The sequence below is a fragment of the Geotrypetes seraphini genome, chromosome 4 (assembly GCF_902459505.1).
Source record: "Geotrypetes seraphini chromosome 4, aGeoSer1.1, whole genome shotgun sequence".
Lineage (NCBI taxonomy): Eukaryota > Metazoa > Chordata > Amphibia > Gymnophiona > Dermophiidae > Geotrypetes > Geotrypetes seraphini.
The window spans coordinates 204,205,749-204,230,397 of record NC_047087.1 but is presented as its reverse complement, the minus strand read 5'-3'; the positions used below and the strand labels follow the sequence as shown (position 1 = coordinate 204,230,397).

The following is a 24,649-nucleotide window of genomic DNA, read 5'->3' as shown; positions in this document are numbered from 1 at the left end:
TGCATTCTCTGGAGAGCTTGCCTCATATATTCCAATTCTAATTCCTTTAAGGCCAGATGTATGGCCAACACCTGACATTTATCAAGTGTTGGCTCCCCTGTTCATTCTTCGCTCATACATTGCCAATCTATGCCATAGAATCCACTCTTTATCTGCAGCAGTGTTATGTAAATGGGCTTGGAGGGCTATTATTCTGCTCCTGAGCACTGCCTTAAGAGCCTCCCATAATATTGAGGGGCTGATCTCTCCAGTGTCATTAAGCTCTATATATTCCCTAATGTAATTAGATATAGTTTTCACCTGGTCTTGAAGTATGGAGTCATTACAACACCATAGTATACTAGGCCTCTGAATATCATCTCCCCTTAATAGCAATTCTAAAGGGGCAGGAGCAGAAACAGTATTAGCATGTATTGTTCAACCCATCTCCCAACCAAAGGTCTATGTGAGAGTAAGATGTATATATCAGAAAACAGAACGTATGGTCCCACTCTCCCATTAGAGACTGTCACCATTAGGTGCATAGACATTTATCAGAGTGAGAATTTGGGAGCCCAACTGTACCTTTAACAATAAATATCTACCTTCTGGGTCTTAGATTATACGCTGAACCACCAGTGCTGGCAGGCTTATAAGCAGGATTCCATAACTTAGTCATTTTTTATTTGTATCCTGGACTGTATTTTTTGTGGACTTGCTGCTCTTTCTTGGTGACCGTGCTTACTGCAGTGGGGCACTTCTCTATTAGTATTCTGGTTGGTAAGGGTACATACCTACATTTAAGCATTCCAATGCTGCTTTACACTACGTTCTATAAGAACAATTATGTGCACCAGCATTCTAGAAGAGGCTCAAAGCCTGCACAAATATGGTGTCTAAACATTGGTGTCCTGTCACAGAATTGCTTCCAATTACTACTACTACTTATCATTTCTGGAAGAGAGAGTCCCTGCTCAAAAGAGTTTACAATCTAGTTAGGACAGACAAACTGGACAAAAGTATTCAGGCGGGGAATTACAAAGGGAATGATAAGATAGATATGGGTGCTTAGCAGGTGGATTGAAGTTAGGAATTGAAAGAAGCTTCAAAGAAGTGGGCTTTGAGCATGGATTTGGATATTGCCAGAGATAGCACTTGACGTACGGTGCAGCAAAGCAGAGGGGATGGAGTCTGGAGTTGGCCATAGAGGAGAAGGGTACAGATAAGAGAGACTTACCCAATAAGTGGAGTTCCCAGGGAGGAGTATAGGGAGATAGGAGAGATACTAAGGAGCTATGGAGTGAATACACTTGTAGGTCAGTAAGAGGAGTTTGAACTATATATCGAAATGAATAAGGAGCCAATGAAGTGACTTGAGGAGAGGGGTAGTGTAGGTATAGTGACATTGACGGAATGTGAGGCGTGCAGCAGAGTTCTGAACAGATTGAAAGGGAGAGAATTGGTTTAGCAGAAGGCCTGTGAGAAGCAGGTTGCAGTAGTGTAGGCGAGAAGTAATGAGGGTATAGATGAGAGTCTTAGCAGTATGCTCAGAAAGGAAGGGTCAGATTTTAGCAATGTATAGAAATGACAAATTTTGGTGGTCTGTTGGATTTGTGAAGAGAAGGAGATGAATCAAAGATTACCCTGAGGTTGTGAACCAACAACAGGGAGGATGAGGGTGTTGTTCACAGACAAAGAAAATGGAGGAAGAAGAGAGGTGGGTTTAGGAGGAAAGATAAGGAGCTCAGTCTTGGTCATGTTTAGCTTTAGATGCCAGTGAGACATCCAGATAGTGATGAAAGACAGGCAGGCTGAAAGTCAAGCCTGATTGTCTGTAGAGATTTCAGGCGTAGAGATAGATCTGTGAGTTGTTGGCATAGAGATGATACTGAAAGCGATGGGAGGAGACTAGAACACCAAGGTATGGAATGTAGATGGAAAAAGAAGTGGTTCCAGGATAGAGTCCTAACGTAGATCAACTGATAGCAGGATAGTGGTGGAGGAGGATCCACCAAAGCAAATGCTAAAAGTGCAATGAGAAAGATAGGAAGAGAATCATGAGATAACAGAGCCCTGAAACCCAAGTGAGAATAGCGTATCATTGAGTAGATGGTGATTTATGATGTCAAAAGCCATAGGTAGATCAAGAAGGATGAGTAGAGGCCTTTAGATATGGCCAGGAGCACGTCACTGGAGAATTTAGGAAGGGCAGTTTTTGTAGAATGCAAAGGGCAAAAGCCCGATTGAAGCGGTATAAAAAGTACAAACAAATATACATTCAGATATATCGAACAGCAGCACTTGTATTCTTACAAACAATTAAACAAATTACCCTATTCCCTCTCCCCCCCTTTTCTTCCATCCCCACCTGGATGTGTGTAGAAATCTAAGAAATTCTAGGAATTAAGGATTCAGTCATTCTGCTGTTTGACAAATTCCTCCAATGGACTCCAAATCTCTTTGAACCTTTTATTATTTCCAGATTGTTCCGCTATCATTCTTTCATATCTATAATACAGACAAAGTGTTTCCCACCAAAAAGAAAAGTTCAACCTATCCCAATTCTTCCACTTTCTAGTTATTAACTGCATGGCCACCCCCATCATAATAATAATAAGTCTATTTTTATGTGTATCAATTGGACTCTTAGGTTTCAACAATGTCCCAATTAAAACCACGTCATAAGACAATGGAATAGAGACACAGTATCAACGGACAATAGAATAAAAGATGATCCAATGTCCCTACATAAAGATGACAGTGCCAGCATCTATTAGACTTTAAATTATGCAACTTTTGTAAACAAACAGGTGTCTAAAAATTCTATATAACAAAAAGAACCAAGTTTGTCTCATATATGCTGATGCTGTACATCTCATTCTCCAAGTCCAAATCCGTGACCATTTCCTAGCAGAAATATGCTGCTTTGTTTCTATACTCCAAATGTCTCTTAAACTTGTTTTAGGTTTTTTCGCCAAATATTCAGATATTAATTTGTACCACTTAGCAGCCTGATGCCCTTGAAAATCTGTCTGGAAACATAGACCCAACAAGCTGTGCTGATTTTTTTAAATTGCACCAGTCAGGGAACCCCTTCTGAATGGCCTGTTTCAACTGCAAGCATTTATAACCTTGAGACTTTGATATGCCAAATGATTGTTGTAACTGTAATAAATTTACCATTTTCCCATTCAGAATTACATCATTTAGAGCAGTGTTTTTCAACCTTTTTTGGGCAAAGGCACACTTGTTTCATGAAAAAAATCACGAGGCACACCACCATTAGAAAATGTTAAAAAATTTAACTCTCTGCCTATATTGATTATATATAAAGTAATTCTCTTGAATAGGAATCAAATAAACACAAAGAAAGTATTTTATAATTACTTTATTATGAAATATTAAGTAAACAGAATAGTGAAAAATTATAAAATACTTTATTCAGTGCGAAACCTGAGCCTGTTTGGCTGAACACAAAGCTGATATTCTGGCTGGAATCGAAGAAAGACACACACGTAGCTCTTCGTCAACAGCTCTCAGTCTCTCTCTGTATTTGGTTTTTATAGCATACAAAAATAGACAAATATACCCTCCTCCATCCTTTTTATTAAACCACAATAGCAGTTTTTAGCGCAGGGAGCTGCGCTGAATGCCCAGCGCTGCTCTTGATGCTCATAGGCTCCCTGCGCTAAAAACCACTATTGCGGTTTAGTAAAAGGTGACCATATTGTAAAATATAGACAGCAGATATAAATTCAGAACTGTGCATAGTAAGTGAAGGGAAGTTTTCATCTCTGGGAATTTACCCAGTTAACTATTAAGTTATTTGGGCAAATTCCTTTGAAAACTGTGGTAATACTGCCTCCACTTTGCTAAATTTAAAATAAAATCATTTTTCCTACCTTGTCTGGTGATTTCTGGTTGCACTTTCTTCTTCTGACTGTGCATCCAATCTTTCTTCCCTTCTATCAGCCTGTATGCTTTCTCTCCTCCATACCTCATTCCCTCCCCCAACATTTTCTTCCTCTCTCCCTGACCTTTCTTTCTTTTTTTCTGTTTCTCTTCTTTCCTTCTGTTTCCCTGCCTGCCCCCTTTCTTTCTTTCTCCCTGCCGTTCCCCAAGCCACTGCCGCTGCCATCGGGGAACAGGACCCACCAATGGATAACAGGCCCCAAAGCCGACTCCGACGCATGCTCTCCCTGACGTCAATTCTGCAATCGGAGAGGAAGTTCCGCCCAGCCAGGCAGCGATTGGCTGGCCGAACTTCCTCTCTGCCTGCAGAATTGACGTCGGGGAGAAGAAGACTTATCGGCTCGATAGATTAGATCGCCAAGACAAAGTGAGTCCTGGGTGATCGACTCACTTTGCCTTGGCGAGCTACTGGCGCCCCTGCCTCGGGCCCCCTGTCAGCTCCGGGCCCGGCGGCCCTGCGGCACACCAGGCAACATCTCGCGGCACACTAGTGTGCCGCGGAACAGCGGTTGAAAAACACTGATTTAGAGTACAAATGCCTGCCTGCAATCAATGTTTCCAGAGGATTTTAGACTCTCCAATTTATATCTTGGAGTTCAACCTTAGGGATTGATAGTTGGTTTGCTGTTATCGGAATAGGAGTTAAAGCATATATATATCTTTATTAGATTTTCAAACTACAATTGTGCAACAAGTAATTCAATACATAAAATATCACAAGAGAAGCACAATAAACTTTCAGATATTAATATACAATTAAATTTTTCCCCATCCTCCCACCCAATACTCAAATAAAATAAAACCCACAAGAAACTGTCCATATATACCCTGAATCAAGTTCCAATGCAACTCCCCCCCCCAGCCCACCCTGGATGTATATGTTTACAAGTCTATAAAATAAAATCAATTATTCTTCCTTACAAAATTTAGCTAATGGTTCCCAAACATCCATAAACTTTCTGTAATGCCCTTGCTGTATGGCCATGAAACGTTCCATTTTCAAAATGTAACACAGAGATTCCCACCAAAAATTGTAACTTAATCGATCCCAATTCTTCCAGTTCCTTAAAATGAGCTGTATGGCACCCAGGTTGAATGAAAAATAATATTGGCCTTATATATTCTAGGAAACGTGATACTCAATATATGGCTGAGATTAAGTGGGGCCATAAGATGACTTTCCAGAATCAACCAATCCAGTAGATTATCCATGAGTTCAGGAAGGATCCAATACATACCCTGACGTAAAATAAAAGCTTGATGATATCTGTAAAAATTTGGAAAATTTACCCCACCCGCCGATTGAGTATCTTGAATTAGAAAGGAGGAGAAAGACGGGGCAATAGTTGGAAGGGCAAGAAGGGTCCAGCAAGGGTTTTTTGAGGAGCAGTGTAATGATAGCATGTTTGAAGACATTGGGCACAGTTGCAGTGGAGAGTGGACTGAGGATATGGCAGATAGAGGGGATGAAAGAAAGCCTGGAGTCAAAGTCAGTGAGGAAGGAAGGGGCTTATCGGGGGGTCAGTAAATGACAGCTATGTGAAGGGGTAGGGGAGCAAATAAATGGATGTAGTGGACTTCGAAGGAAGAAAAGCAGTGAGACTGAGGTGGAAGAAGGGGTTGAAATCTACAAAAGGATGAGATTAGCAGCCCAACACCACCTCCACAACCAACCGATATGTTTATGCTGACTGTTGCCACTGAAAACCCAGCTCACAGCTTTAAAAGTTTCATGAAAAAGATAGTTTGATTAACCCATGGAATGCACATATATGATGTGCATTTAGTGGAGCTAATTTTCTACAGAAAACCATCCATGTAGTTTCCTTTAGAAAATTGCCTACAGTGTTCATGTGCTAAATATATTCATATTTTGCACCAATTGGAGTCAAATCAGGAACAAAACTGCACATAGATTTTTGAAAATAAAATGTACAGCTGCTGCTGTTCTCCGATGAGACTCTAAAACATCTGCCCAGAGGAGTAGCCTAATGGTTAATGCAGTGGCCTGAGATTCCCACTGCAGCTCATTATGAGTCTGGGCAAGTCACTTAACCCTCCATTGCCTGAGGTACAAAATAAGAACTTATATATAATATAATTCGAATAGAAACCCCCACCTTGGAAAAACCATAGGAGCCAATATTTCAGAATTATTGGTGATGCTAACCGAATGAAAACTATTTCTCCCTGGGCACAGTCAATGGATTTGTTCAATATTTGGAGTGCTCAAGCATCCACACAGAGCTGGCTCTTGTAATTTATCAAATAGTGCAAATCTTCGTATATCTTGATTTTACTTCTTAGCAAATATTCAATTAGTGTTTATAGAGCCATCAGAAACGGCACTCCAGTTACACGAAGTAGAAGCTCAAGGGGCTATCTTGCTGCTGACACTTCCTCATAGGCTCCTATACTAATTTATCAAAGTTGCTCATAAGTTAATAGCGTTGTAATATAATTTAATTCTTTCAAATAATTTAAGTTATCATCTTTAAGTAGATAATAATGAACATTTCATCAACTTATCTCTTTAGTCGTCCTGGTTCAGATAACCCGATTCCAGGGACAGTTAGCCACCAACGCCGACATGCATGTTTCGTAAACAAGACTTCTTCAGGGTGTGGCACAACTAAAATTAAATAACATGGTTTTATTAAAACTCCCTTATCATATCTTAACACTATTTTCAATTTAAATAAACTTACTTTTTTATAGTTAAGCGCTCATTTAAACATGGCGGGCATCAGCTCCGATTCGGCAATTAATTTTGATTCGATGCTCCACCTACCCCACGTCATAAAGACCAGGGATGAACGTGATGGGCTAGGAATGGCTCTCCCTGATGATTTCTTAGCCAACCGGCGTTTCAAATTAACGACATCCAGTCTAATTCTGCATTAAGTCCCACAAGTTCCAGAGTGTGGAGATCAAAAATCCACCTCTGCTCTTTGTAATTAATAAGGGACTCAATGTGTTCAGCTTGTTTAATTGATTGATCTTATAATGTAATAACGTCAATATATAGGCATAAAAGTTTCCATCAGTTTATTTTGAAGTTAATCAATATCAAATGTTCATACACAAATACAGTGGTACCTCGGTTTACGAGTGCACCGGTTTGCGAGTGTTTTGCAAGACGAGCAAAACATTTGCAAAATCGGCTCCTCGGAAACTGAGCACGTTTCGATTTGCGAGCGCTCCCCCTGCAAACCGGCACCCTCCCCCCCACGATCCGGCACCCCCCGCCGCCATCGGGCACCCCCCCGCTACCATCGGGTACCCCCCCGCCGTGACCTGAGGTCCCCCCAACCCACTCTAACCCTCTTCTTACTTTGCTGTAGCCTCTGCAGCGGCAGCGGCATCAGCATGTCCTGTGCTGGGCCTTGAGCATGTGCGCATGCTCAAGGCCTGAGAGTTCACGTTGAACGTGAACTCTCAAGGCCCAACACAGGAAGCAGATCTTCAGGCACCGGCACCACGCACAGGACATGCTGGTGCCAGTGCCGCTGCGGAGGCTACAACAAAGTAAGAAGAGGGTTCGGGTGGGTTGGGGGGACCTCAGGTGGATGCGGGGGGGGGTGCCCGATGGCGGTGGGAGGGTACGGATCGCGGGGGGGGAGGGTGCTGGTTCGCGGGGGGGGCTTCGGGGGGAGCAATGCTGGTTCTCATGGGGGGGGGGGAGCAGCGCTGCTGGCCTCGGGGGGGGGAGGGAACATATCAAAGCGAGTTTCCATTATTTCCTATGGAGAAACTCGCTTTGATAAACGAGCATTTTGGATTACGAGCATGCTCCTGGAACGGATTATGCTCGTAATCCAAGGTACCACTGTACCTCAAAAAGCAACTTCAACTGTCTTTTCTGGGACCTTGACAGTGTTGCTACGTGTAGTATAGTTCAAGTACACGCAGACTATACACACCCAAATCATCATCGGTCTTCTATTAGAGTTAAAGTGCTCAAAAGTGCTATTTTCACATATAAATACTTTTTTCCTTTTTTAAAAAAAATAAGTTTCTAGCATTAAATACTTATTTTAGTTAGTATGCAGAACACAGCTAAGGGGCACATTTTACGACATAGGTCTGTATTTTGCCATAGGCTGTTTCAAGGAATTCCTTCTTTTTATTTGCTGGTGCAATGTTTCCCGCATTGCCAAGCTAAAGCTTATAATGTAAACCACTTTGAATGTAACCACAGAAAGATGGTATATCAAAGCTCATTCCCTTTCCTTGTTAAAAGCAGCACATGCTTTCAGTCAGGTGAAGGAGGGCAGCTTTCAACAATGTCTACAATGCCTTGGAAAAGTTTTCACATCCATGTATATTGCTACTAGTCTGCTAAGAAATATGATTCAAAATGCATTAAAGTAGGAGTTTGCTTTGCTCATCTACATGTAGAGGCACCTGAAATTCTACCAGTTTGGAGTGTGGAGACCTCTAGTGGTTCTACTTATTATTGTGCATATGACTTTTTTTCAATTGCATCCAGTACTCTCCAGAATTGGGAGGACTCTTACCAGTGAGGAAAGCATAGGGAGAATCTCATATTCAGGAAAAACTGAATAGTATAAAACCAAGCCCAGATGCGATTTCCTGTCTTTGGCGGGTGAAACCATTGTACCACCACGTGTTAAACTAAACTAAACTAAATCTTAAGTTTATATACCGCATCCTCTCCACAATTATAGAGCTCGGCACGGTTTACAAGAGCTTAATATAAAGAAGGAACAGCATAATGGGGTTGGAAGTTGAGTATAGGGGGGAAGAAAGCATTACCTTTTTGAGAATAGCCTAGTTTTCAGGTGCTTTCAGAATAATTGGAAGGAGCCCAGATTCTGTAGTGGGGCAGTAAGGTTATTCCAAAGCCCTGTGATTCTGAAGAAGAGAGATTTCCTTAATTTTCCCGCATAGAGGATACCTTTTTAGCAAGGGGAAGGATAGTTTAAGTTTTTGGGTGGACCTGGTGGTGTCGGGACTCAAGGAGTTCCAAGATAGTGGAATTAGGGGAGGGAAGATGCCATGTAAGATCTTAAAAGCTAGGCAGGCGCATTTAAAATGGACTCTGGAAATTACTGGAAGCCAGTGAAGTTTGGACAGAAGTGGAGAAACATGATCAAATTTGCTTTTTGTGAAGATCAGCTTGGCCGCAGTGTTCTGAATTCGCTGAAGTCTTTGAAGACTTTTTTTGGTTAGACTTAAATAGATGGAGTTACAGTAGTCTAGTCTGGAGAGGATGATAGATTGTACAAGGATGGCAAAATGTTGTTGGAGGAAGCAGGATCTCACTTTCCTCAGCATGTGGAGGCTAAAAAAGCATGACTTTACCAAGGAGTTCAGATGGTCATTGAACTTTGATTGAGAACTCAAGCTGCAGTCCAGCACCAGAAGGCAGTGAGATGAGGGTGGGTAGCTGTTCTAATTTTGGGCCGAGCCAGAGTAGTTTCATTTTAGACTTGTTCAGTTTCATTTGTACTGTGAGGGACCAGGATTGGAGTTTCGTTATGCATGCTGCTATGTTCTCAGAGAGGTTGGTAAGGTTCGAATCTGTCTCGAGAAGGACAAGGATGTCATCAGTTAGGCATGGCAGGGAAGTATCTATTTTGGTCTTCCTTTTTCCTATGCCTCTGGTTTAGGGGGTGGGTATTGGGGGGGGGGGGTGGTGGACGTTTTGGTTTTTTTCTTTTCTTTTTTTGTATTCAGTGTCATTTCTGTTTATGGCATTGATGCTATCTATCCTTTGGTGCCCTCTCAACTGTATTATTTTTCTGTCATATGGTTGTATGTTGGATTATGTAGATATCAAGGTACACTGTGGATGCCCTGGTATACTTTTTCTTTTGTCCAGACGATTTAATGGCTACTGTATGGATGTCTTTTAATGTGTGAGGCCTTAATTCTCCACAAAAAAGTGATCTTTATTTAGAGAAATATTAAGCTTGAAGATTGATGTATGTTTTATACAGGAGACCCACCTACTCTTGTGTGGGGAATCCCTTCTTTCTCATAATAAATATAAGAGAATATATTTAGCTTCTTATTCATTAGCTCGAAAGAAGGTACATGGGGTTGGAATAATTTTAGCTGATTCTTTAAACTGGCAAATCTCTAAGATAGTGAGAGATAGGGAGGGTAGATATATTTTATTAGTTATTCAACCGAGATCTTTGGTCTGTACTTTATTGAATATTTATGCCCCAAATAGTGATCAATCAGATTTTTTTGATAAATTGTCAGAACTTCTATTAAAGCATTCTCAACATGATCCGCTTCGATCTGGAGGCAGGGGAGAAACATCGGTCCAAAATGACAGTCACGGCACTGAACTTCTGAAAAGGGAATTACAAAGGGATGAGACTCATGGTAGGGAAAAGATTAAGAAGAGGATAAGCACAAAAACGCTAGAGCATGCTTGGTCCCTTTTTAAGGACACAGTCACTGAGGCGCAAAATCTATATATACCGCATATCAACAAGGGATCAAAGAGGGAAAAAAACAAAGAACCGGTGTGGCTCACTTTATAGGTGAAGGAAGTGATCAGAGACAAAAAACTTTGTCTAAAAAATGGAAAAGGTCAAAAACGGATGAAAACTGGAACAAGCACAAACAACATCAACGCAGATGCCATAAGCGGGAAAAGGGGCCAAAAGAGACTACGATGAAAAAATTGCCAAGGAGGCAAAGAACTTCAAGCCGTTCTTTCGATATATTAAGGGAAAACGACCCACGAAGGAAGCGGTGGGACCATTGGATGGCTATAGAATAAAGGGAGCGCTAGAGGAGGACAAAGCAATCACTGACAAACTAAACACATTTTTTGCATCTGTATTTACCGAAGAAGATGTACACAGCATACCGGAACCCATCAGGCTATATGCTGGAAATGAAGACGGAAAGCTGACAGGATTGACAGTCAGTCTAGAGGACATGTGTAGGCAGATTGATAGGCTTAAGAGCGATAAATCCCCGGGACCGGATGGCATCCATCCAAGGTTCATCAAGGAACTGAAAGGGACCATAGCTGAACTACTTCAACTAATAGCCAATCTGTCGATCAAATCGGGAAAGATTCCGGAAGACTGGAAGGTGGCGAATGTTACGCCGATCTTCAAGAAAGGTTCGAGGGGAGATCTGGTAAACTACAGACTGGTGAGTCTGACCTCAGTACCGGGAAAGATGGTGGAGTCGCTGATAAAGGATCGCAACATTGATCACCTTGACAGACATGGGCTGATGAGGACCAGTCAGCACGGTTTTAGCAAAGGCAGATCGTGTTTGACGAACTTGCTACACTTCTTTGAGGGAGTAAACAGACAGATAGACAAGGGCAACCTGGTCGACATTGTATATCTGGATTTTCAGAAGGCATTTAACAAGGTTCCACATGAACGACTACATCGTAAAATTACGAGCCATGGATTCAAGAGTGGATTAAAAACTGGCTGGAAAATAGGAAGCAGAGAGTGGGGGTAAATGGACAATGCTCGGACTGGAAGTGGGGTGCCGCAGGGCTTGGTGCTTGGACCCGTGCTCTTCAACATCTTTATAAACGATCTGGACATTGGTACGATGAGTGAAGTGATTAAATTTGTGGATGACACGAAGTAATTCAGAGTAGTGAAGACACAGGGGGATTGCGGAGATCTGAAATGTGACATAATCAGGCTCGAGGAATGGGCATCAACATGGCAGATGAGGTTCAACGTGGATAAGTGTAAAGTGATGCATGTCGGTAACAAAAATCTCATGCACGAATACAGGATGTCCAGGGCGGTACTTGGAGAGACCTCCCAGGAAAGAAACTTGGGAGTTCTGATCGACAAGTCAATGAAGCCATCCGCGCAATGTGCGGCAGCGGCGAAAAGGGTGAACAGAATGCTAGGAATGATCAAGAAGGGGATCACAAACAAATCGGAGGTTATCATGCCGCTGTACCGGGCCATGGTGCGCCCTCACCTGGAGTACTGCGTCCAGCACTGGTCGACGTACATGAAGAAGGACATGGTACTACTTGAAAGGGTCCAGAGAAGAGCAACTAAGATGGTTAAGGGCTAGAGGAGTTGCCATACAGTGAAAGATTACAGAAATTGGGCCTCTTCTCCCTTGAACAGAGGAGATTGAGAGGGGACATGATCAAAACATTCAAGGTACTAAAGGGAGTAGACTTAGAAGATAAGGACAGGTTGTTCGGCCTCTCCAAGGTAGGGAGAACGAGAAGGCACTCTAAAATTGAAAGGGGACAGATTCCGTACAAACGTAAGGAAGTTCTTCTTCACCCAGAGAGTGGCAGAAAACTGGAACGCTCCTCCGGAGTCTATCATAGGAGAAAACACCCTTCAAGGATTCAAGACAAAGTTAGACAAGTTCCTGCTGAACCAGAACGTCTGCAGGTAAGGCTAGTCTTAGTTAGGGCGCTGGTCTTTGACCAGAGGGCTGCCACATGAGCGGACTGCTGAGCACAATGGACCACTGGTCTGACCCAGCAGCAGCAATTCTTATTTTCTTATGTTCTCAGGGTCCTGTGTTACTGGGCAGTGATTTTAATTTAACCCTGGATCCATTGCTGGATAACTCTATGAGTTCTGCCCCGTACGCTCAGACTTTAGCTGCTTTTTGTGCACAATGAAGATTGGTGGATGTTTGGAGGGATCTTCACCCCAAGATGAGAGATTATACCTATTATTCCTCTGTATATTGTACATATTCTCGTCTAGATATGTGGCTGATTGCAGTGGAATTGTTTGGGAAGGTGCAATCAGCTGCTTTTGGTTTGCAAACTTGGTCTGACCATTCCCCACTAGTGATGGTTTTAAGTTCTAGGGAGCCTAGAGTTGGGAATAGATATTGGAGATTTTCTGATGTGCTATTAAATGTCCTTAATTATGTGGAATTTATAAGTCAACAAATTTTTACAGCATCTTGAATTCAATTATACTCCTGATATGTCTTCTTTTGTTTTGTGGGAGGGTTTGAAAATTGTTCCATGTGGTGCCCTAATATTCTTACAGGCTCATGTTCATAAGGAGAAATCTTTTCAAGAGGGGCAACTTAGAGATCAGTTGGCTGTTTTACAGCGGGACAAAAAAACAAGGACTTCCGGAACGCCAATATTTTAGTTTAACAGCTATACTCCTGGTCTGCAGACAGCTGACTCGTGGCCTGTTTTAATACGATGGGCTAAATCTTTTTGTACCTTCGGTCAGTCATGGGATACTTTACAGGAGGAGTTTGGGTTACTTAATTCAGAATCCTTTTATTATACCCACCTGCGCACTTTGTTATATAAAAAGGCTAGAGAGGAATTATTGCTTCTCCTTACTTGCTTAGAACAAGGTTTTCAAATGCTGCCTCGGAGAGGTTCTATTTCTTTAGTGTATCAAGCACTTTTAGGGCGGACTAATCCCATTCAATATTACACTGCTCGTTGAGAACATTTTGTAGGGGACAATTTGCCCATGGAGGCTTCGAAACATTGTTTTAAGGCAATATTGAAACTTTCGCTATCCAGTCACCTTAATGAAAATGGGCACAAGATCAATGGTATTACACTCCCTATTGATTGCATAAGATTTATGGCACGAGTTCTTTGTGCTGGAGAGATTGTGCAATGGTTGGTGATTTTTATCATATCTGGTGGATTGTCCCATTATACATCAATTTTGGACACGCCTTTTATATATTTTTCAATTGATAACGGGAGAATTATATCCCCCGGATCCTAAATATTGTCTTTTGCATCTGAAATCTTCCTATATTTCTAAGTATCACCATATATTGGCTTGTCATATGTTCATTGCTGGTAAAATGTTGATAGCTTTACATTGGAAAAAAAAATTATGCACCTTCTCTGATTCATATTGTTACGGAAACTGGACTTTATTTGTTTAATGATGAAACTTTCAGCATTGCGACATGGCAGATTACAGGTTTTCCATAAGACTTGGGATGTCTACCTGCAATGGAGAGAGAACTCGCCTTCATTATCTTCATGATTCTACATTGGACATATGTTTTCTACATTGGACTTTTTCTTTAGGATATTTTATATTTGGGGTTATAGTTTTTGATTTTGGAGAGGGCACTGAGGGGGAAGTGGGGGAGTCCTTGGGTGATGGGGGGATTCCTTTTGCTGTATTTTTCTGAGTCTTTGTTGTATGGTATTGGTATTTTGTATTGGTTGTATTTTGAAAAAATAAAATATATTTGAAAAAAAAAAAAAGAAAAGGAAAATGAGCCAAATGAACCACATCCAATGTCACCACCATTGACCCTAGAACCTGGGCATAATCCAAGCCTTCAACTGGAGAACCTGTCAAATTTGCCCCTGAAGTTTGTCGCAGCAAAGACTTGGCAGAAATACCCTGGCTATGGCCGTTTTGAAAAGGATTCCCAGATATTCCAGAGCCTGAGATGGACAGCGGTGGCTTTTGGGAAAATTGATGACCCATCCCAGAGACTGTAAGAATGAAGTGACTCTCAATGTGGCCCACAGACTCTCTTGTCTTGACAGAACTTGAATTAGCCAGTCGTCCACGTATGGATGTACTTGAATGCCCTGTTTCCTAAGGAAGGCTGCTAAGACTACCATCAGTCTTTTTGTGGATGATACCAAGATTTGTAACAGAGTGGATGCCCTGGAGGGAGTGGCAAACATGAAGAAGGATCTGCAAAATTTAGAAGAATGGTCTAGCATCTGGCAACTAAAAGTCAATGTGAAGAAGTGCAGAGTGATGAATTTGGGGAGTAGAAATCTGAGGGAACCGTATGTGGTGGGAGGTAAAAAGCTGATAAGCATAGATGGAGCGAGGGACCTTGGAGTGATTGTGTCTGAGGATCTAAAGGCATCTAAACAGTGTGATAAGGTGATGGCTGTAGCCAGAAGGATGCTAGGCTGTATAGAAAGAAGAATAACCAGCAGAAGAAGGGAGGTGTTGATGCCGCTTTATAGGCCATTGGCGAGGCCACACTTGGAATATTCTGTTCAGTTTTGTACGCTGTATCTGGTGAAGGATATAAAAAGACTTGAAGCGGTCCAGAGGAAGGCAGTGAAAATGGTAAGGGGTTTGAACCAAAAGAATTATGAGAAGAAACTGAAAGACCTAAACATGTATACTCTAGAGCAGTGGTCCCCAACCCTGTTCTGGAGGACCACCAAGCCAAACGGGTTTTCAGGCCAGCCCTAGTGAATATGCATGAGAGAGATTTGCATATAATGGAAGTGATAGGCATGCAAACCCGCTCCATGCATATTCATTAGGGCTATCCTGAAAACCCGATTGGCCTGGTGGTCCTCCAGGACAGGGTTGGGGACCACTGCTCTAGAGGAGGGACAGAGGAGATATGATACAGGCATTTAAATACTTGAAAAGTATTAATATAGAAGCAAATATTTTCCAGAGAAGGGAAAATGCTAAAACTAGAGGGCATAACTTGAGGTTGTGGGAAGGAAGACTTAGGAGTAATGTTATGAAATTCTTTTTCATGGAGAGGGTGGTGGATGTCTGGAATGCCCTCCCGAGGGAGGTGGTGGAGAGTAAAATGGTGATGGAATTAAAAAAAGCGTGGAATAAACACAGAGGATCTCTAATTAGAAAACAAATTGTATAAATTAAAGAACTAAGGCCGGACTACATTTACTACATTAAGACATATACCAAAGCAAACAAGTACATTAGGGAAAAGGGTGGAACTACAATTTAAATTAAAGGAAAGAGAGACAAAAACAGGAAAAACAAGAGGAAGGGAGTACATTGTTAATTAAAATTAAGATTAAGATAGCCTCATAAGAAATTCAAGTTTTGAATGCGTCTTTATAGAGCCCATACTTTTATGCTCCCTTAAATTTGTTAAGGATCCTTTCTTCCCTAATATAACCTGGTAAAGAATTCCATATTTGTAACTGTGACTGAAAAAATAGTATCACGTCTTGTATGGATTATTCTCAAAGTTAGAATAGAAAGATTTTTGTCTGCCGATCTTAAAGTTCTTATGGGAGTATAAGGTATTAGGTATCTTTCTAGGAATATTGGTGTTTTATCTATTAATATTTTGAATGTTAATAATACATAGTAATATAGTAGATGACAGCAGATAAAGACCAGAATGGTCCATCCAGTCTGTCCAACCTGATCCAATTTAAATTTTTTAATTTTTTTTCTTAGCTATTTCTGGGCAAGAATCCAAAGCTCTATCCGGTACCGTGCTTGGGTTCCAACTGCTGAAATCTCCATTAAAACCTACTCCAGCCCATCTACACCCTCCCAGCCACTGAAGCCCTCCCCATCCCATCCCCCACCAAACGGCCATACACAGACACAGACCGTGCACATCTGCCCAGTACTGGCCTTAGTTCAATATTTAATATTATTTTCTGATTCTAGATCCTCTGTGTTCATCCCATGCTTCTTTGAACTCAGTCACAGTTTTACTCTCCACCACCTCTCTCGGGAGCGCATTCCAGGCATCCACCACCCTCTCCGTAAAGTAGAACTTCCTAACATTGCCTTTGAATCTACCACCCCTCAACCTCAAATTATGTCCTCTGGTTTTACCATTTTCCTTTTTCTGGAAAAGATTTTGTTCTACGTTAATACCCTTCAAGTATTTGAACATCTGAATCATATCTCCCCTGTCCCTCCTTTCCTCTAAGGTATACATATTCAGGGCTTCCAGTCTCTCCTCATATGTCTTCTGGCACAAGCCTCCTATCATTTTCGTCACTCTCCTTTGGACCACTTCAAGTCTTCTTATGTCCTTCGCCAGATACTGTCTCCAAAACTGAACACAATACTCCAAGTGGGGCCTTACCAATGACCTGTACAGGGGCATCAACACCTTCTTCCTTCTACTGGCTACGCCTCTCTTTATACAGCCCAGTATCCTTCTGGCAGCAGCCACTGCCTTGTCGCATGGTTTTTTCGCCTTTAGATCTTGTACGTGATTTTATGTATTATAGGTAGCCAATGAGCTTTCTGGAGAAGAGGTGTTACATGATCGTATTTTTTCTTATTAGTGATTACTTTTATTGTGATGTTTTGAATTATTTGTAAACATCATAATTCTTTTAGAGTAATTCCTTTATATAAAGAGTTACAGTAATCCAGTTTAGATATTATCAAAGAATGTATTAATGTGTTTAATGAAGCTGTGTCAAGAAAAGAGGCTAAAGATGTAATCATGCAAAGTCTTTGAAAACAACTCCTAACCACTGAGTCTTTGATCCTAATATTTTAATCTTGGGGACTTCTTGAATGGAAAACTTGAGAGCCACCACGGCAATACCACTCATCCCTTCCTGGCCCACAAACCTTAGGAAACAGCCCTGAAGCCAGAAATACCCTCTCCCAAGAGTCCTGCATCCAGGGAAAACTGGACAAGGTAAATTTAAATTTATTCCCTTGAGTTACAATACCCTCCCCTCCCCCCATTGAAACGAAGGATTGTACACATGCGCTGAAACTATATTGCTGTAGAGTCAAGCATGGGAAATGGGTAGTCCAATCTATTGAGAGATTTCACAAAACCCAATTATTCCTTGCACAACTGATGGTTAATTACGTATTACCTGCAAAAGAGAATGAAAAACGAATTTCTCAGGGCCTAATGTTTTGATGCAGAAGAACTAGCACCAGGAAATGTCCCTCTTCAAATCAACACATACTAAGTAGTTTTAATTTACATATTTTATTACACTGTAAAAAGTACATCTTATTCTTTTGCATTATGTACATTATCAATATTTTTAACTATTCTTTACATATTTTCATAACAGTACTGCAAATGATAACATTTTCCACTCTCTGGCTTGAATCTCATTCATATAATTAACCTGGAAAATTTAGAAATTTATGAAACAAGAAAATCATCTTCAGAATACTTGAACAATCTTATTGATGAGAGGAAAAGGGGGAGGTGTCTATGGAGATATCACTTAGCGGACGCTGGTCTTTGATCTTAGACTTCCATATAAGAGAAGATGCATGACCCGTCCAATGGCTCAATCATAGTGCTGTACAGGTAACCCATGATTAGCTCCTCAGGCCAGCTGGGGATGCTGAAGTGGCATAATTTGCAGCCCCTGGGCTGAGTCCTAGTTAACAAGCAACAGGGATTGAACAGAGGAACAGATCAGGTCACCTAGGTGAGTAGACTAGATCAGAGCTTTAAAATGTAGAAAATCTCTACATAGTTGGGAATGATTTTTCCTAATACAATATTTTTAGTAGAGACCAGCCCCAATCTGAATTAGAATCAGCTCAAATGGCAAAAAGCTGCACAGTGACAAAAGATAGCTAAAACAGAGAACAGTTTATTTCTCTGCCTGTGATGTTTATGGACTCAAACTTTTTTTTTTCTATACAGTTTTCCCATCATGCCTTGAGAGTTATCACCAGCCCATTTTAAAGCACCATGGGCTATTGAATCAATCACAGTTGTTTCATGGATTGACACCCTTTGTCTATAATTCCCACAGAGATTGTGGGTAGGTGGTTAGATGGATCATTGTGGTTTATGGTGATTCTGTTTTAGGAAATCACATTGAATTGGTTTCTGTGTATGCAATTTATATATGATTTTATTTTTAATTTAAATAAATTATTCCTGGCCTGTTTAATTGTGTCAATGGAACAGAAGCTTGAGTTTTCCATTTCAGGCTTTGTGTAAATGTAAAAGAAAAATAGATTAACCACCTATGTAAGATTCAAATGGACTGGTCTCTAGTTTATGAGATGCTGGGGATGGGTCTCTTTATATTCTATATAAATGATATATATATATATACACACGGATGAAATTGCTAATATGCTTTTGACAAAACTGCTGTTTTCATCTTATCATTGTCTTTGCATTGTGTGCGTGTCTGTGTATGATGACACTAGTAATACATCTTCCCTGTTTCCCCAAGCACAGTGTAACTTTAAAGTATATATTTGTAAAAGAGATCATGTAGAATATCCAAATTTAAAATATTTGAGATAAATATACTGTATGTGTATATATATATATATATATATACACACACACACACACACACATATGTATATCAATTTAAAACGTCTTAAAGTCTAATGAAAATAACTGTCCATTTGACTAGTCTTGAAAGTTCTGTTTTTTTGGTAAACTTTCTCTTTGAAAGGTGCAAATGTGTTAGGTAGAGAAATTCCAGCAGTAAGTTTAAGATAAAAATGTATACAAATCAAAATTGCCCTCATTAGTGTAGGTCAGGGTTGTCCAACATTGGTCCTCGAAGATCATAATCCAGTCAAGCTTTCAGGATTTCCCCAATGAATTTGCATGAGAGCTATTTGCATATACTGCTTCCATTGTATGCAAATAGATCTCATGCATATTCATTGGGGAAATCCTGAACACACAGCCTGGTAAGTGCAGAGGTAGGATGCCCCTGATATAGGTCAAGTGCATATTCTATTGGATTTTTTTCCTTTATTTATTCATTTGGAGTTTGTTCCACCCTCACTACTATCTTCCCCATGAAGGATTTTTTTCCTTTCACTGGATGAACTCCTCCTGCAGCACCTCTGTTAACAATGTGAGCAAGAGCCCAGTCACAGAATGGGAAGAAAGAAAATGCAGTCAAGCATTCTACCACAAATAACACTAGGAAGCAGATGCCGTTAGGGTATTTTTCTAGAGTCTGGGGATGGGAGTTGAAGGGACCCAGATTGTGGTTCATGATCAGACTAGTGATGTGAAAGAAATAGGATAAGTAACTAGGTTCTTGAATGTTAATACGCAAGTACATAAGTAGTCTGTGATATTATATGGTGTCCCACGTGATTAAAAATCTGCATTATTGAAAATTCAGTGTACTGCTCTTGGGAAATGCAAAAAAGTTGCTTGAGGAGTAAGGATGTGAAAAAATTAAATTTTTGGTTTGGAGAAGATCTGAGAAATTGAAACTTTTTACCATTTAACTCTTCCAAATCTGAAAAATAAAAGTTTTAGTGTAATTAAATGTTACTTTTTTTGAAGCATCGGTGGATTAATGTGAACAGGTTTCTTGGGAGCTACCTATCAAAAAAGATTAGTTTTAAAAGTATGTGCAGCTGACAATTATGATTTTTTTTTCACTGCTATAGTAAACAGCAGTCTTAGGAAAGATAAAATTCTTGAGTTCATCTTGATCATTTGGCCTTCCGATTCAATTGGAATTGGCTTCCACTAGGATATGATACTATAAGCTTTTATTTGAAGCTATGTGATTTGTCCCCTATTCTGTCATGGACCCTAAGTTCTTCTCTGCAAAATGTATTAACTACTCCTAATATCCATCACATATCTAGTCTCTTAAAAAGAACTTTAGTAGCATAAGAGTCATTCTAAACGGAGGTTTTTTGGAACCAGTGATGTGGGCGGAGGTGGTTTGAGCTTTGAGCTCTACCAAATTAGACCTGAGGCTTTTTCTTCCGTTAGATTTGACTTTCAGCTAACAAAGTGGAGTATTTTTGAACGTCTACAACCAGTCTCCATTCCTATGCCCCCTAATAGAAACATGATGGCAGATAAAGGCCAAATGGCCCATCTAGTCTGCCCATCTGCAGTAACCATTATCTCTTCCCGTCTCTAGGAGATCCCACATGCCTATCCCACGCCATAGAAGCATAGTCCATCTAATTAGGTGTTCCAGATGGTGACCTGGACACAACACAAGCTAGTTCCCTATTTCTCTACCTCATCCTACTGTCCAATCATAAATTGTAGTTCCTCTTTACCCTTTTTGCCTCCCCCTTCTACATTCTGCTTTTTTTTTCTGTTGTTATTAAATTGCAAACTGCTCAGAAGTATCCCTATGGGCAGTATATCAAACACTAATAAACTTGGAACTTCCAAACTCACTTAGCCCTGTTACTCCAGCAATAGTCTTGAACCATTAGCAAAGTGCCAGGGTTTATTTTAGAACCCTGAAATCATGAGCCTATATCTTGCGATTAGGTCTTGCTGTTGTACAATGACTAGGATGCTCTTTCTTCATGGGCTTTTAATGCTGCTTCTGCAGTATCCTATGTGCCAGATAATCTAAGTTGCAGAACCCTGGTCTAGAACTTCTTCATGGAAGTATACAGCACTACTGCGAAGTCACTGGGCCAGATAGTTGTTAGTAGGCATTGTAAAAAGGACTCAAGATTACATGCCAATTGTGATGGATGAAGGCAAGGGAACGTGGGAGATAGGCCCACTAAAGTATAGATTTTTAAAATTGCATACCAACATGCAATTCTATTCTGATGCCAAGCTTCTGCTTCACTGATTGGGGATGCTGTGGAGTCAGCCCCAGCTCTAAGAGGGCAAACTGAACCACTGATCTGTACTGTGTCATTGTAGTGCCCACCTCTCATCTGTATCACCCTTCTGAAAACATTTCCCATTCTTCAGGTGTTGCAGCAGCATTGACTTCAGTAGTTAGCAAGTACAATGGTAGACAGTCTAGAGAAGGCTCTCCCCTGATCTTCAGATTTTAGAGGGGAGGGATTCTGATTTTGCTGATTTGCATCTCTCTCGTGTCAACCCTGTTTGCAGTGGGCAAGGAATCGGTCTCAATCATAGCACAAGAATAAGAACTGCTGATCAGATTTGGTGCTTGCTTAGCGGTTTCTGGAGGGAATCATGATCAGTGGTTCCTCGCTGAGGACCATTACTGCAATGGCTGGACCGAAGACAGGACTAACAATAGGGGACCCTACCCTCACAGGTAATTGCCAATAAAGACTTGCAGTTCTCTAGTCTTAGGAGAGGCTAGTTTTGGTGGAACCTCAGGTCCAAAGGAACAAAAGGCAACTGCCAGTCACTTTAAATGCTAGCCCACACAGAACAGGCAAGAATTCAATTTTTAAAAGTTAGGAGCCTAAATTAAAACTGGAAAGAAGGACCGATGTTCCACAACAAAAACGGTGGATTCAAAGACACAAAAAGTGGAACAAAAGATCTGGATGTCCAGCTCCTTTCACTATGAACGTTTGCTTCTGTTAAGAGTGGCCATTTTTTATAGCTGCATTTTCTGCAAAGAAAGTTCTAGTTCCTGGAATTGTGTCATTCACCTACAGCATCTGATCACCTACAGCAATTTCACTTAATCTCAGGTTACGCATTATCAGGACACCTGAGGAAGGCAAAGCTCTGCCAAACATGGCCCTGTAGGGCCTAGATTTTACAACAAATCCTCTGAGCATTAAGCATATGGTGAAATTACTGTATAGCTTTGACACAGACTTTTTGTATTCAAGAATTTTCTGTTATCATCATATGACTTTCTGAGACTAATAAAGTTTTACACCGGAAGTCTCCTGAACATCAAGATCTTTTGTTCTACTTTTTGTGTCTTAGGAGCCTAAATCAACCCTCTTTTGAAAAATGATTATGATTAAGCCCCTAAATTTAGAAACTAGGTACATAGGAGGTATTATTCACCACATGCTGCAGGATGAGCGCCTGAGTGCACAAGGAACCTTTGAACCTTTGCTAATGCAAGACATTGACTCACTTGGAAAAATCAATAAAAAGGGTAATTTTATAAAGCATTTGCCACATGTAAAGCAAGTTTACTCACAGAAAATAGCTATTAGAAAATTGTATGGGTGTATACATGCATACAAGTAGGGATGCTGACAAGAGCCCACACATACAAGTCTCCCAAGGGCAGTTTTTGGGGGCAGATACCTGCAAATGAGTTCACACATTTGCACCTGCTTCAAAGCTGGTATAACTTTGTGCACCACTAGAATAGTTCTGGAAACTTATTTTGTAAAGGCACATAGACATGTATCCTGTTATGACATTACTCCCATATATTTAAACTCTAATTCCAATAATTTCTCTTTACCCTCTAGAAAAGGGCCAGAGTACGAATATACCAAAGACTGTACTACAATCATAAGGCCCCTGTAGTCTCTCTTCCAGTACAGGATGAAAGGGGTTCTAGAAAGGGCAGAGAGATCTTGTTTGCCTACTATGCCAAAATACTTGGCATCAGAATCCTACTGTGGGCTCTAGGAATCAAGGAATTTTGCAGCATCTGTCTGAAAGCATGGAGTCTGAGGGGGCATGTTTAAACATGTGACCTTTGGCATGACCTTGTGCAGACAGGCGTGACTTCCAGTCATACAAGCATGCTCAGAATAGTGGGATCCATAGCTAATGGAGAGATATGCAGGATTTCTAGAGCCTTTATGACCTCTAGGGAATTGAAAAGCTATTTGAATATTTTTGCAACATAAGGAAGTTGGATTATAACACAGACAGCACCAGAACACCGATTCCTGTGAGAAGATGAGGAATGTCAAATATTCCATTTTTCTACGTGTCCTTAAAGAAGAGAAAGCAAAAGGGTAGTGCCATTTATTGTAAATGCCCTAGAAATTATAATTTAGAAAATACAAACAACTTAGGCAACAAAACAATGTCCAGTTCAACTATCTTCTGTTCACTGTGTGCCATTTATGTTATTGTATGCGCAACCTCCTGGAATAAACACTATTGTCACCAATCTCTCAAGCAAATTCAGGTAGATAAGCATGAGCCTCTTTAAACTTTCACCTAATGGAGAAGCCCTCTTTTCTTTGCTCTCTCTATTGTAAAGGGCATCAGCTAATTTGGGGTCAGAGAGAGTTGAGGGAAATATTGTAGTCAGGTTGTGGGAGATTCAGGGTCACTTGCTCCCAGCATCAGCTTTCCTCAGCCATTTCTGAGACTTTAGTGTGCTATAATTAAAAAGGACGGCTATGTTCTGGCCAGCACCTTCCACCTATTTAGTTCACTAGTGATACAGTACTCCAACATAGTTCTTCAAGTCTTCCCTATTTGACCTCCGAGGCTGCTGATGGGTCAGAAGGTCGAGGAGTAGAGAGCAGTGGAACAGGGGAGGTGGCCTCTATAAGGGCTGGGTTTAGAATAATTGGCAGAGACATGGGTGGGACCCCAACTTGCAGGGGGGAGGCAAGAGGCTGCAGGATCAGTGGAGACTGTGTTATGGGAGGAGGTATATCTGTCACTGGGCTAATTCGAACAGATGTGCAAACAGCAGATGAGCCAGATGTTACCGTGGCAGGTCCCCCTTGGTTCGGAAGCTTTTCAGACACTGTGGAGAAGAAAAGAGAATTTATAAAATGGAAACTCCATTTTCTCAGTATCAAGAGTCCAACTGAAATAGTCCATTGTTCATATACCTCAGTACCTATTCATTTCTTCTTAAATACCTCTACCAAAAGTTTTACAGTGCTATCAAATGAAGTTAGATTTGATTCATCAGTTCTAACACTTGCTTTTTAAGTAGTCCCTCACAAAAATCTTATGTGCAGCCCTATCTCAGTCTGTCTGCTCTCTCATCATATGATCCTTCATTTTAGAGGGGTAGCATTACCTGGAACAAATATTTGTGCATGTTTTCCAAACAACAAGACTATCTTTTCATGATGTTAAGCTCTATGAGTGTCTTAAGCACCTACTGTTGCTTTTGTTCCTTAGATTTCACTACACTTAGGGCTCCTTTTACTAAAGTGCATTAGGGCCTTAACGCTTGGAATAGCGCACGTTAAATTGCTGAGCGCGCTAGATCTTAACACCAGCATTGAGCTGGCGTTATTCTAGACATGTACCGCGCGGTAATTTCGTGCGTGCACTAAAAACGCTAGCGCACCTTAGTAAAAGGAGCCCTTAAAACACTGATATTTAAGGTTGGTCTTCA

At 40.9% G+C, this 24,649-nt stretch overlaps 1 protein-coding gene across 6 annotated transcripts in view; it reads right to left on the bottom strand.

Moving 5' to 3' along the window:
- Positions 1-23,289: 23,289 nt before the first annotated feature.
- GBF1 (golgi brefeldin A resistant guanine nucleotide exchange factor 1) overlaps positions 23,290-24,649 on the bottom strand; it is a 516,681-nt gene continuing 515,321 nt past the window's right edge. For all 6 annotated transcript variants that reach the window (XM_033940425.1, XM_033940426.1, XM_033940429.1 and 3 more), the window contains one exon: positions 23,290-24,043. In XM_033940425.1, coding sequence (XP_033796316.1) covers positions 23,763-24,043 — 281 coding nt within the window. In that variant the 3' untranslated portion in view covers positions 23,290-23,762. The remainder of the gene's footprint in view (positions 24,044-24,649) is intronic.